At 47.7% G+C, this 14,791-nt stretch overlaps 1 protein-coding gene across 5 annotated transcripts in view; it reads right to left on the bottom strand.

The window, feature by feature from the left end:
* The window catches only part of TBC1D2 (TBC1 domain family member 2), a 53,207-nt gene that overhangs the window by 36,379 nt on the left and 2,037 nt on the right, over window positions 1–14,791 (bottom strand). For 3 of the 5 annotated variants that reach the window (XM_032307235.1, XM_032307233.1, XM_032307231.1), the window contains exons 2-3: window positions 11,589–11,727; window positions 5,719–5,866 (exon numbers count right to left, since the gene is read on the bottom strand). In XM_032307235.1, the coding sequence (XP_032163126.1) occupies window positions 5,719–5,866; window positions 11,589–11,727 (287 nt within the window). Of the gene's footprint in view, window positions 1–5,718; window positions 5,867–8,204; window positions 8,269–11,588; window positions 11,728–14,791 lie in introns of those variants that run through there. The other 2 variants (XM_032307236.1, XM_032307234.1) reach the window with 2 other exon arrangements.

Here is a 14,791-nt window from a genome sequence, read left to right as displayed (position 1 = left end):
CCCCAACCTTGTGCTTTCTCTCCCGAATAAACAAAATCTTAAAAAAAAGAAAAAAGAAGAGGACGTGAAGAAGGTCTGTAGATCTGCGATGGGAGTCCTGGCTTCGTTGTATCATCCCTCTGTGCAATGTACACTTCTAGCAATACGGGGGACAGATTACCCTGAAAAACCCTTATTCACAGACACCCAGATGCTAGATAAATACCAAACATGTTTCAAAAATACTGAGCTGAATTCCCAGGAAAGGAAGGGAAATTCTTGGGGACATGAAAAGATGAACTTCAAGTGAATGTGCAGATCAGACTACTCCTCAGCAAATATTCACCCCTTTCCCACCACCTCCTTAGGAGTAGAGTACTTCCTCTCTGGGCTTGGGCATGGCCATGGGATTTGCTTTGTTCAAAGGGATGTTAGCAGAAGTGATGTAATAGGCTTAAAATGTCCTTGTTTACAGAGCATGGCCTCTTGAAGAACATGGCTCAGGCAGCTGCTGGTCCATGGAAGATGAGGAACACAAGGAGAAGACCTAGATCTTTTTTTAATTAAAAAAATATATATTATTTATTTATTTGGCAGACAGAGATCACAAGTGGGCAGGGGGTCAGGCAGAGAGAGAGAGAGGAGGGAAGCAGGCTCCTTGCTGAGCAGAGAGCCCGATGCAGGGCTCGATCCCAGGACCCTGGGACCATGACCTGAGCCAAAGGCAGAGGCTTAACCCACGGAGCCACCCAGGCGCCCCATCAGCAGATCTAAATCTTACCAACAGTTTGGAGTCAAGACCAGGTGTACCTAGCCTATATCAGCTGAATCCAGATATGTAAGAAATAAAGATGCTTATTCTGAATTCTGAAATTTGTGTCTGCGGGATTATTGTTGTGAAAGTTGAATGAGGACATGAGTTTGTTTTGGGGTCAACTGTGTCTTTTTTTTTTTTTTTAATTGACATACAACTAACACAGAACATACATATGTTCTGTGTACAACATATTTATTCAACATAGTGTGAAACGATCACCACACTACATCTAGTTAATAGCCATCACCACACACAGCTACAAGATGGTGTGTGTGTGTGTGACCACAGATCAACTGTTGATATCATAGACCTAGAACATTGGCTGCAAGAGAGGAAAGAAAGCAAAGTTTTGAAACCATATAAACTGCAGCGTTGAAACAAATTCTTACAAACAGCTGGGAGTCCTGTGAAGAAGTAAATTAGGAAAAAACTCAGGCCTGCTGCCAAAATCAACACAAGGAAACTCTAGGTGAAAGCTCCAGGTTCTTGTGCTATTTTTATTTGGTTTTGGTATCAGGATAATATTGGCCGGGCACCTGGGTGACTCTGTTGGTTAAGGGTCTGCCTTTGGCTTAGGTCATTACCCTAAGTCTGGAAGGCCTGGCAGTGTGGGGGAGTGGTCATAAAGACTTGCTCTGGAAAGATAACCTTGGGCAGCCATTTATCCTCCCTGAGCCAGGGTTTCCTGATCTGGAGTGGGGATGAGGAACATGTGCACAACAGACAGCGACTGGGTTCTTCCACTGGCCAAGCACTAAGCTGACACTAGTCATTCAACTCACTCAATCCTCACCAGGGTCCAGTGAAGTGAGTAGCAGTGTCACATCCACTGTCCAGAGAGGAGAATGGAGATTCAGAAAGGGTAAGTAGCCAAAGCCACAGAGCTAGTGAGTGGGGGGACTGAACATCAGACCCAGATGTCTGACTCCATACCCTAAGAACTTAACTGTTATGACACCGCCTCATAGATTTGTGCAGCCATCTCAGCGACGGTGCAAGGAACCTAGCACAGAGCTCTAGAAGCACTCTTACTCCCTTCCCCGGAGTATGGCCCCAGATCATGGCAGAGCCCATAGCAAGCTCTAAGACCAGCCAGTGCCCAGGGTGCAGGAGACAAGGGCAATCCCGATCGTACTGGGGCTGTTAGAAGCAGCCCATGGCAAGTAGCCCACTTCTTGCACCTTTTCCTCACATTTTCTGTGGGTTATTACAAATGTCGGGAGGGAAGTAACGAACTGATCCTCTGACACTTCCTTCCTTTCTGTCTCTGCATGTTCTCTCTTCCACTTCTGTTTGTGGCCTTCATTGCACAGACCTGGCTTAAGCTTGGTGAGACTACACTGGATACAACCTGGATGGGTGTATCTCAGCCCCTTCTGCCCCACAGCAGGCTCCCAATGTACCCAGTTCTCTCCAGTTCCCACTGAGGAAAGATCCCCTGCAGGGCATCTTCCTTATCCACTCACCCTGGGAGCTCACCCATGCCTGATACCCCCAAGTCTCTCTCCCCAGCTCAGATTACTCTCCTGAGTTCTGGGCCCCTCTATCCAAATGCCTCACAGGGGCAGTCCCTACCTCCAGCCAGCAGGCCCTGGAGGACACTCATCGTCTTTCCCTAAAACCTGCTTCTCTCCTGCAAGCATCACCACCTTCCTAGCTACTGGAAGGACTTCAAACACCGAAGTTAACAGGGAAATGCTCTGAGTCACAGAGAGCCAGGGGTCTCTAATCCAAGTCCAGGGAACAATGTAGGCTGCTTCCTAAGAGGTCCCAGTCTATCTGAAGTCCACAGAAAATAAGCACCTCAACAGGCTCAGTATTGGGTACCATCTAAATTCCCAAGAGCTTCCTATTCTTCAGTTAGATTAACAATAGTAGCAGCAGGGGTGCCTGGGTGGCTCAGTGGGTTAAAGCCTCTGCCTTCGGCTCAGGTCATGATTTCCGGGTCCTGGGATCGAGCCCCGCATCAGACTCTCTGCTCCGCAGGGAGCCTGCTTCCTCCTTTCTCTCTGCCTGCCTCTCTGCCTACTTGTGATCTCTGTCTGTCAAATAAATAAATAAAATCTTAAAAAAAAAAAACAATAGCAGCAGTAGCAGTAGACAATATTTATAGCAGTAGACAATAAAAAAAACAGTAGCAGCAGACAATATTTATAAAGTACTTATCATGGCTAAGCACAGTCCTAAAGCACTTTGCATGCATTGGCCCATTTAACTCCCACACTAATCGTGTAGGGCAGGCACTGTTGTATTTACTTCTCTAACAATTTAAGTGAGGCACAGAGAAATCAAACAAGTTGCCATGGGCAGCGCCTGGTGATATGAATCCAGGCAGTCTGTCCCCAAAGCTCAGGCCATAACTGCTATCTTCTTATGAACTATTTAAAACAAATCCTACTTGTGGGAAATTGTATAAATAATGAATAACAAATGAAAAAGTAGCTGAGATACGATAGACATATAGTAAGTTACACATTTTACAAGTGAATTTAATAAAAGAAAAACAAAACTAGAGGCATCACAATTCCAGGTTTCAAGTTATATTATAAGGTGGTAGTAATTAAAATAGTATGATACTGGCAAAAAAATTAGACACATAGATCAATGGAACAGAATAGAAAACCAGAAATAAACACACAATCATATGGTCAATTAATCTTGACAAAAGAGGAATGAATAAGCAATGGGAAAAAGACAGTCTCTTCAACAAATAGTGTTGGGGAAACTGGACAGGTACATGCCAAAGAGAGAAACTGGATCACTGGGTTAAAGAGTAAATGTGAGCTTAAACCATAAAATCCTTGAAGAGAGCACAGCAATAATTTCTCTTACATTGGCTGAAGCAACACTTTTCTAGATATGTCTCTTGAGGCAAGGGAAACAAAGCAAAAATAAACTATTGGGACTACATCAAGATGAAAAGCTTCTGCACAGCAAAGGAAACAATCAACAAAACTAAAAGGCAACCTACTGAATGGGAGAAGCTATTTGCAAATGACATATCTGATAAAGGATTAGTATCATAATATATAAAGAACTGATACCATTCAACACCCCAAAACCAAATACTCCTATTAAAAATAGCAGAAGACACAAATAGATATTCTTCAAAAAAGACATCCAGATGACCAATAGACACATGAAAAAATGCTCAACATCACTCATCATCAGGGAAACACAAATTGAAACTACAATGAAATATCAACTCACAATCTATCAGAATGGCTAAAATCAACAACATAGGAAACAACAAGTGTTGATGAGAATGTGGAGAAAATGGAACCCTCCTGCAACATTGGTGGGAATGTGATCTGATGTAGACACTCTGGAAAATAGTAATGAGGTTCCCAGAAAAATAAAAAAATAGAACTACCCTATAATCTAGTAATTGCGCTACTGGGTATATGCCCCCCAAAATATAAAAACTCTACCTCAAAGGAATCCATGCACCTCTGTGTTGTAGCATTATTTACAATATTCAAATTGTTGAAGCAGCCCAAGTGTCCATCCACTGACAGATGAATGGATTAAGAAGTGGTATATATACATAAAAGAATGAAATCTTGCCATTTGCAACAACATGGATGGAGCTAGAGAATATAATGCTAAGTGAAATAAGTCATCAGAGAAAGACAAATACCATATGATCTCACTTATACATGGAATTTAAGGAACAAAACAAATGAGCAAAAGAAAAAAGAGAGAGAGAGAGAAGAGGGACAAACCAAGAAACAGAATGTTAACTTCGGAGAACAAACTGGTGGTTGCCAGAGGGGAGCTGGGTGGCAGGATGGGTGAAATACGTGATGAAGATTGGAGAGTACATTTATCGTGATAAAAAATAAAACTTCTATAAAAATTTTTTTAGGGGGGGCGCCTGGGTGGCTCAGTGGGTTAAGCGGCTGCCTTCGGCTCAGGTCATGATCTCAGGGTCCTGGGATAGAGTCCCGCAGCGGGCTCTCTGCTTGGCAGGGAGCCTGCTTCCTCCTCACTCTCTCTCTGCCTGCCTCTCTGCCTACTTGTGATCTCTCTCTTTCAAATAAATAAATAAAATCTTAAAAAAAAAAAAATTTCTTTTAGGGCGCCTGGGTGGCTCAGTGGGTTAAGCTGCTGCCTTCATGCTCAGGTCATGATCCCAGTGTCCTGGGATCGAGTCCCACATTGGGCTCCTTGCTCATCGGGGAGCCTGCTTCTCTCTCTGCCTCTCCCTGCCACTTCGCCTGCTTGTGCACTCTCGCTCTCTCTCTCTGACAAATAAATAAATAAAATCTTTAAAAAAAGATCTTTTAAAAAAAATTTTTTTTAGAAAGTGGGTTGCATACAGTCACTCTGGGAAAAAAAATGAATAATCTGATGCATTTCCCATATGAAGACACTTTTGATGTTATCATCATGTTACGTTCAGTAGGATCTCAGGCAAGCAGGTATACAGAAATTGCAGAGGAATGAGATATACCAAAGGCTAAGAATGTTGTCTGGGTGATAGGATCATGGGTAATTGAAAATTCTACCTTTCGAGATGTTTCTAATTTCCTACAAAGGGTATGCACTACTCTGGGGCACCTGGGTGGCTCGGTCAGTTAAGCATCTGCCTTTGGCTCAGGTCATGATCCTAGAGTCCCAGGATCAAGTCCCGCCCTGGGCTCCCTGCTCAGCAGGGAGTGTGCTTCTCCCTCTGCCCTTCACCCCACTCTCTCTTGCACTCAAATAAATAAATAAAATCTTAAAAAAATATATGCACTACTTTAAAAAACCAGAAAAACAAATGTAGTATTTTAAAGTAATAATGTGATGAATTAAAAATGAAGCCCCTAACCCTTTCCCCAGGCCCACCTCCTTGCAGGGATCACACCAGATCATTTTAAGCGCCAAAGAAGGGGCTGTGTGCAGCTTGGCCAGCCCCTCCGTTCCACCGCACTTACTGTATTTCAGTTCCAAGATGCTTGAGGGAAATGTTCTGAAGGGCCAAGGGCATGGCTGGTGCGGGCTGCAAGGCAGCCTCCACACCCACAAGCCCGGGGGGCGTTTGCACAGGGCACAGGAATTCCTCCAGCTCCGCTTCCTCTTGCTCTGGGGAACGAAGCAAAGGGCAGTCATCCGCTTGGTTCACTGTACTCGGACGTAATAGACAGAGGTGCGATGGGCTCCCTCCCGCCCGAGCAAGCCTTCCTTGTAGGTAAAGAGCAGCCAAAGAGGCAGGCTTTTCGTCAAATGTTCTCCCAGGAAAAGGAAGCATCTTGCTGAGAAAGTCTTCCTGAAAACCCCGTTAAAATATGCGGAACTGCAGATACTTCTACCTCTGAGAATCCATCCTAAAAAAGTGAGCTGACATGCAGACAAAGCTTTATGAGCCGAGTGGTTCATCCTGGCCCTGCCTGGCTTCAAACTGGAAATAACTCCCTCAGACTGGAAGTAAAGACCTGGGGAGAGGTGAAATAAATCACGATGCCTTCAGAAAACAGATTTTTACTCAGCCATTTAAAAGGACGCTAATGAAGAATGCTTAAGAACACAAGGACTAGGCATGGGATATATCTATATCTACATCTGTATATCTATAGCTATATCTATATATAAAAATATAAACTGAGGTTATAGCAAGATCTTAGTTGTATAAAAGAAGTCTCACAGAAATGCACTCTGTGTATGAACAGAGGTCAGAGTGCATGGTGGGATCAGAAGCAGGATGTCCTCATTATTGCTTTGTATTTTTTCCCAAACTGCCTACAGTAAACCTGGGTTATTTTTTATAAGCAGAAAAATAATACATATTCATCAAAAGTAGAAGTTTATAAGGAGATTTTATAGCATCGAGGTTTTAAGGTCACAATGTGGAGTACCAAAAAGCAAAGCAGGCCATTTGTATTAGATGATCTGAAATATTTTTAAATACAAGGCAGGCTGGCGGGGGGTGGGGGGTCATAATGTAATGTGGATACCGGCTGTCTCTGGGTGCTGGGATTATGGGTACTTTTTCTTCTTCTTCTCTAGGTTTTATAAATCTGCTTAAACAATGATTCTTATACAGTGAGTGCTTCAAAACATTTAATGTTAAGGAACACTTCAAGGCTAAGGAAACATATTTGATGTGTAAGAGAGAGGAGGTGAAATAGTTAGAAGCTGGTTTTGAGTGTTATAAAAAGCAGAAGAGAATTAAGGCCACTGATCGGATGGCAGGATCTGGATCAGGCGGCTCCGGAGATGTGGACGGCAGCTGACACCTTCCATTCGAGCCCTCTTCCTAAGGAGGTGAAAAATGTAGGGGAAGTGGGAATTTTATTTTTGCACTCCATTGGCAAACAGGGTATGGGAGCAAAAACATTAAATACAATGGTAGGGGCCAGCGGAGCTATTTAATCTACTCACAAACACACTTTGCAATCAATATATTTCTTTCCTACTAGGCTCGCTCACATCCGGCAGACTGGCCAGTACTGGGCAAGGCCAAGTCATTCTCTTGAGCTCCTCTCTTCGGTTCACTCTCTCACCAAACACTTCTGGCATCTGTCCTGATGTTTCTGGGTGGAGCTGGAGAAAGTTTGATAATCAAAGGTGTAGGAGGCTTCTAGCTTAAGAAGCAGGGAGAAGTGCAGGCTTCAGGAAGACCAAGTGAGCAGAAGCTGGAGAGCAGGCCAGGCAAAGCATAGGGGAGTCTAGGGGACTGAGACAGATTACTTCACCTGAAGTCAGGGAAGACTTCTGGGAGAAGGGCCTAGAGGGTTTTCCGGGTTTTGACCTGCCAAAGGAGTGAGGGAGGGTCTTTCTGGGTAAGTACAGGCAGCAGCAAAGGGTTCCAGACCCAGTGCTGGGAATGCTGGGAGGGACCAGAGAGGAGACAGGGCTAGGAAGGACAAATGGGCAGGGGAGTGCTAAGAGGGGATCTCATCTGGCTGGGCACACAGGGTCTCCTGGGGGATTCAACAGAAGCCCCAAGGAACCTGGGCTCAGCTGTGGGGTTAGAAGACCTGAAGCCGGATCATGTTTCTGTTGGAAGGGTGCTGTGATCAGGCTGGAAATCATATATTCTCCTCTGGCCTCAGGTTCTACATGTTTAAAACAGGAAGGATACTCCCCACCCTGTCTCCTGCAGAGATAAAGTATATGAACATACTTAAAAACCATAAAGCCCCACTCTGTGAACTTACATCTTTCAAAAAAGTTGTCTTTAATCCAGACCTTGAGCTGATTCAAAATGATTAAGGTCTTCTGGTTTATCAATACTTTGGCCATCTTTATTCTCCCTCATTCAGCACATAAACATGGTCAATTTGTCTAAGATTTTAATGTCTTGGCAAGGACTTCCTCTAACTGCCAATATCTGTTTTAACTTCCACCTGTGGCTCTAAATGTCCTCTGAGGTCACACCAACTAGGCCTCGGTGGTAACTGTCACCACTGGTTGGACCTACCAGGGAGGAAACAGAGGCCCAGAAGGTTTGTTGTGGCCAGGGTCACATAGCCGGCAGCAGAGCCCCGCACTCAAACACAGTTCCTTGCTTTTCCATTAAAACTATGTGGCTTGTCAGAGCAGGCTTTGTGACAGGCAGAGGGTTCCAAGAAGGGAGAGGCTGCCCCGGAAGGCAGCAGCCTCCAGAGCAAGGTCTTCAAGGGATGGCTATGGTGGAGACAGCACAGTGAAGGTCAGCACTTCCTTCAAGAAACAGAACTGATGACCCAAGGCTCTGGTCTGGGTCATGCCTTCACGGAGGAGAAATACTATCAGTGAGCAGACCACACAAGGAATTTTCGGCTGCATTTATTTGTAATCCTCCCTTTGCCTGAGCTGTAGGCACTGCTCTATCACCAGTAGGAAGTCACTGCCTAGTGAAAAGGGCCTGGGCCAGCAGGTCACATCCCCACTCAGCACTGGACATGGCCTTGCTTCCTCAGCCCAAGGAGAGGGTTGTGAGCCTGCAGACTAGGGTTCAAATTTCAGTGCTGATGCTTTCTTGCTCTGTGAACTTGAACACCTCCTTTGGCTTCTGTGGGCCTCAGTTTTGTCTTCTGTAAGATGAGAACAACACTACCATATAACATTGATGTGAGGATTGGATAACATGAAGCGTTGTGTTAGAACAGTGTAAGTGGTATGCATATTTTTATGATAACATATACTTACAAGATAGCTATTTAGTGTAAATTGTGTCCTACTCTGGCAACATATAAATTATAAACTGCTTTGCCCTTGATCTTTCTCAGCTCTTGTGGAGACCAATGATTAGGTGAAGCATAAAATAAAGGTATAAACACTTAAAAACTGTAGAGAAGAGAACATGCCTTGCAGATTGCTCAACGGCAGTGAGAGGACACTTCTTACAAGATGAAATGTCTGTGATTCGAAGTCAGATGTGAGTCAGTTGGTTTTCACTGCCCTGGGAGCAGGCTCTGCTTCCTCCCAGGAAGGGTGGAGACTGGCGGTGGGGCAATCTGCTCCCAGCAGCTAATCCAGGGCCTCCCAGCTTGCTCACGAGTCTAGAAATGTCTTTTGGGGGGTGGGGGCTGGGAAGGTTTTCCAGGGACCTGGTCGGGGAGGGTGAAGGCTTGCTGTGGTAGGAGAAAGGTTTTAGAGGACCATATCCCAGCTTCCTACGTCTCCCACCTGTGTGTTTCTTGGACAGTGTCCTCTCCCCGGACATGTCTCCAGCAGGGGCTGGCCCAGGAGAGGACTGCTAAGTGCGCCAAACCACAGCCACAGAATTCAAGAGCTTCAAAAGGGTTCAGCACAGTAGATGAACTTGTGGGATCCCAAAGCAATTTCAGTTCCAACTTTAGTTCCAGACATACAAGAATTCTGTTATCAGGGGGAGTGTCTTGTCACTTCTAATCAGAGGCTGATCTCCAGCAACTGTGTTGAGTCAGGCTGCGGCTGTGCACTCAGCCAGGGTTGTTCCGCTCTCTGGCCGATGGGGACTGGACAGAGGAATGCAAGTACAGAAGCACAAAGAAACCCTTCTCCAAAGAAAGCCCTTAAAAGCATGAAACACCCAGCAGGCTCTTGGAGCAAATGACTGATAATTATTATTGACAATAAAAAAATAGCTGTTATTTTAAGTGTAGTACTATACTGGTACACATATAACAACAACTTTATTAGGACAGCTACTATGCATTGAGCAATTACTATGTGCTGGCATGAGGCTAAGGGCTTTGCGCTCCCTTCCTCATTTAATTACAAAATCCAATGCGTTTGCTCACAAATATCTGATGTGCCAGCAGGGTACTCGGTACCAGGGACATAAGCGACAAAGACATAGGCCCCAGCCCCGAGGGCAGAGACTGACAAGGATGCTATAATGAGGGTACAACGTGCCAGGCCTTGTTAGAACCATGTGAACAAAGTGTTGAGGGCTCATACAGAGGCCAGCTGGCAAAGTGCTGGGAGGCTTCCAAGGGGAGGCTGGCAAGAGCAGGCGGCGACACTGGAGTGTGGCTGTAGAGAATAAGCAGGAATTTGCCAGGCAGACACGCTTCTGGTGCTGCCGAAGCTCACAGCGTGAGGCGGGCATCGGGGGAGCAGGCAGAGGTGAGGCAAGGGGGGACGAGCCCTGAGCACTGTGGTGAAAAGCTGGGCCAGGGACGTGGTGGGGGGCCATGCAAGGGGATAGGGCTCCAGCACTCATTTTACAAAGCCCACTCAGGCCACAGCAGGGAGGACGGGTCCGAGCTGACAGGCCAGGACACAAGACGCAGGACAGGAGCGAGGAGGCTGCTGGGACTTTCCCGCTGGGAGCTGGGGCCTGCCCTCGGGCACCGGCAGTGAGCAGGAGCTGGTCTGGCACAGTGGCCGGAAGGCAGACACGGCCAGCTTGGTGACTGACTGGCTTGGCTCACCAAGACTGCTGAAGGGGCGAGGGTGGCACCCTGATCCGGGAGCCGCCGAGCAAGTGAAGCATCATTGAACAAGAGGAAGGAAGCTGGGGGGGCAGAGGGTCAAGGGCGGACAAGCTGGGTTGGGGACATTTAAAACAGCCCAGTACAGAGGTCTAGAGGCGCCTGGCCACAAGTCGTGTCCTAGCCTATCTGGCCGCCTGTCACCAAGCGGCAGCACAAAGCTAAAACAAGACTGCAAGCTGTTCTGAGAGCAGCTGGGGGTGGTCTGTCCGGATTCTCAGCCTGCCTGCCAAATGGCCACGGCGTGGGGCTTGGGGGTGGGAGCGAGGGAGCTCCAGCACTCCTTGGCGCTAGGGATGTCCTAGGACTTGGAACCAAAAAACTTCCCTTGCCGGCCACGTGGGGGTGAAGGACTCTGCCGAGGGGAACACTCTGGCTAAAATCAGCCATCTGTCCAACCTGCGGCACAAACACACGCATATCAAGCAGCACTGATAACTGCGTTTTCTCACTAACCTTCCTCACGGCAGCCCTGTGCGAGGTTCATTTCTCCAGAACGTCCCATAACAGTCATCGAAATAAGAGCTGTCGTTTCCTGAACTTGTACAACGTGCCAGCCTTGCTCCAAGCGCTCCAAGTGTATGGATTCAAGTCATTCTCAGAATAATCCTGAGAAGCAGGCAGGACTTCTGAAGCTCATTTTATACGGAAAGAAACGGAAGCTCAGAAAGGCTAAGCCACTTGCTTAAGACCACATAGGCTTAGGATTTAAACACAGACATCCTGGCCTCAGAGCCCCATCCCTGTCCTGGAGGCTACGCTGTGTCTTGCCTGACCGTGACTCTTCCCCCTGGCTCTTGGCTGCTCTAGCAGAGGCTCCTCCTGCTCACTCCCAACAGGAACAAAGAGCTTGGTCCCCACGAGTCCTGGGGGTATGGGCAGGAGGCAAACCCCCTGGATACCTGGCTCGAGGCGCAAGGTGGGCCCGTTGGCAGCTGGGGTGGCGGGGGCGGCAGGGGGCGCGGGCGGGCTGCTGTGGAACTCCCAGCGCTTCGTCTGCAGCTGCTGCAGCCAGTACAGCATCACTTGCTTGGTGGCAGCCTAAGGAGCACAAGGGTTAATCAGTATGGCCCTGTGCCCTTGGCCTGGCACTGGCTCTGAGACGCGGAAAGACCATGGGAGGCTTCGTAATTCTCTCCCTCCCATAAAAAAAAGTTGTCACGGCCAAGGGGTGCCCACCTCTGAAGCACCACCTGCTTTTTGGCCACAGAAGCAAAGGAGGCTCCGGCCCCAAACCCTGAGGTTCCTTAATCTTTCTGGGTCTCAGTTTCCCCATCTGTGCTATGGTGACGATGGCACTCCTGTCACAGGGCTGGTTAGGAGGATGCAGTGAGGTCAGGAAGGTGAAGCGCCCAGCGTGGCAGCAGACACACTGCAGGAGTTCAGTATGTGCTCACTAGATAAGGGCATTGGGGGTGGTAAGAGACAGGGAGGGAGCTTTGAAGTTCTGGCCAGGGATGAGGGGGGATCCTGGCACAATCACCATCTCCCTGTGTGACATCACACTGTCTTAACCTACTGTGATATTGTGGTTAATAAGAAACTTATATCTGGTCATTCAAATGCCCAAAAATATATTTTTCATATGTATTTGATCTTTGTCCATGGTTTCTGGCTCACAGCTCCTAAATCCCTTAGAATTTCCTGGGATAAGGGTGATCAGAAGGTGACTTTTGTTGTTTTAAGTAACTCTTGGAAAGCCCTTAGGTGACCTACTGATGGAAAGCTAGTCGCCAGGAGAACTGATCATGTGATTAGAGGCTTGGAAACTTCAGTCCCACCCCCTTCCTCCCAGGAGTGGAGAGGGGCTGGAGGCTGAATGGGAAAATGGTCAACGACTTAGTCCATCATGACTGTGTAATGAAGCCTCCCTAAAACCCCGAAGGACTAGGTCTGGAGAGCTTCTGGGCTGGTGAGCACAGAGATGTGGGGAGAGTGGCGCATCTGGAGAGGGTGCAGTCATTCCTGCCCTTCCCCAGACCTTCCCCTGTGCATCTCTTCTGTGCATCTGCCTGTTGACTGGTATCCTTTCTCACACCCTTTAATAAACTGGTGATGAAAGTAAGTAAGTGTTTCTCTGACTTCTGGGAGCTGCTCTACCAAACTAATGGAACCTGAGGTCACTGGAGACGCCAATCTGCAGCCAGCTGTTAGACACAAAACTAACAGTCTGGGGCTTGTGACTGGCCTCTGCAATGAGGTGTGGGCGAAGCCCTGTAGGACTGTGGAATCTGAGGCTGTCTCTGGGTAGACAGTGTTAGAATTGAGTTGGAGGCACCTGGCTGTGTCAGTCAGTAGGGCATGCAACTCTTGAGTTGTGAGTTTGAGACCCAAACTGAGCATGGAGCCTACTTAGAGAGACAGAGAGAGAACTTCGTGGTGTTGTGGTAGGAGTGGCAGTGGGGGAACCCTCCATGTGCCATGTTGGAATTGGGTCCAGGAATCCTAAAAGACTGACTTTTTATGGAGTGGAAAGAATCCCTCCTCTGTTTCGGGGACACACCAAAATCATGGATATGATTGGGAACTGGAAGGCCATATGCATACAGTAACAACACAGTGGCACCCTCCAGGTACCCCAAACAAGGCAATGGTTGATGCTGGTCATTAATCTCCCAGCCCTGGATGATCCAAATACCTATATTTCCCATCTATTCCATAGTTGGATCCTTCAGGAAGGACCTGCACTTCTACAGATGGAACACTAAGGCTCTGAAGTTGTTTAGGCAGGTGGTGGCAGAGCTGGTCCCAGAACCCGGGTCTCCCCCTTTAGGGCAGAGATTTGCTGTCATTTATGGCCAGGAGACTGTGGCTTCCCTAGAGAAGGCCTGGGATCAGTTGGGCCAAAGGAGCCAGGCAGCTCGCTGGGAGTGGATGGTGAGCCTCACAGAGCTGCCTACAAGGCCATGTGAGAAGAGCAGCCTGCTATGGGCAACCAGGGCAGGCTCCCCATTCTAAGTGGTCCACAGATAAGGTGTGTACGAGGCCGGGGGCTCTATGAAAGAGGCCCTAGGGCTGTCAGGGAGGTACCATATAAGATAAAATGATGGCCAACAGTCTTCTCTTTCTACATACTCTCCCTGAGAGACCTCAGCCCCTCCCAGGACTTCACCATGACCTTGTGTTGCCAAGTTCCAGCCCATACCCAAATACCCCATTTTATTAATTCACTGGACAAGTGTAAATTGAGCACCTACTATACGTGTCATGGTCGATCCTCTCGGAATTTAAGAGTCTACTGAGTGGGTGTCCTACAGCCTCCCATCCTGGGCCCCCTCTATTCTGACTGGCCCAACTGGACAGTCAGCTACCCAACTCCTCCCTTGCGTTCCTCCTCCCTCACATCCCTAGTCACCCCCATTGGTCTCCCTCCCCCGCTCACAGCTCTAGCTCATTCTCTCCCGACCACCTCCTGATGGACTTCGAGACCAGCAGCCTTGCCTTCTAAGGTTTTATCTACCCAACAGCCACAATAAGTCTTCTAAACATTCTAATCTCACAGAGTTTCCTTGCTTAAAGCTCTTTAACAATTTCCCACAGCCCACAGGACAAAGTCCAAGGTCCCAGGCCTAACTCACAAATGCTCTATGCTTGGGCCTCAGCTCTCCCACTCCATCTTTTGGGCCCCTCTGTAACCCAGGCTCCTGTGATTGGCCAGGACACTGTTTCCTGTCTTTGTTCATGGGGCTCTCATGGCCAGGAATACCCTCCCTCTTAGCTACTTGTGGAAAACCAAACCCGTTTTTCAGACCTCAGATGTCATTTTCTTCTCTATGCTTCCCTCCTGGGTAGACTCTTCCACCCAGCAGAACCACACTTGGCTGGTACAGACTTAATCAGAGCGTCTCTACAGAACATTTCACTGTTGTGTGCTAGTCAATCTCTTAATTCCCTCAGCAGACTGTAAGCTGTTTGAGAACCAGGGGGGCAGGTCTGATTAGGCTCCATGCCCCAGGGCTTAGCACAGAACCAGGCACACACACAGATCAAGGGAACAGTAAAAGACAGGTGCTGGAGATCCAGTAGACAGCACTCAGCCTGTGTGGGAGGGGTGCATGCGTAAACCACATGACCTCCAAAATGCCTGCCTTCCCCGGCCTGGAAT

Source organism: Mustela erminea, chromosome 12 (genome assembly GCF_009829155.1).
Source record: "Mustela erminea isolate mMusErm1 chromosome 12, mMusErm1.Pri, whole genome shotgun sequence".
Taxonomy (NCBI): Eukaryota; Metazoa; Chordata; class Mammalia; order Carnivora; family Mustelidae; genus Mustela; species Mustela erminea.
This window is presented reverse-complemented; position numbering and strand designations above follow the sequence as displayed.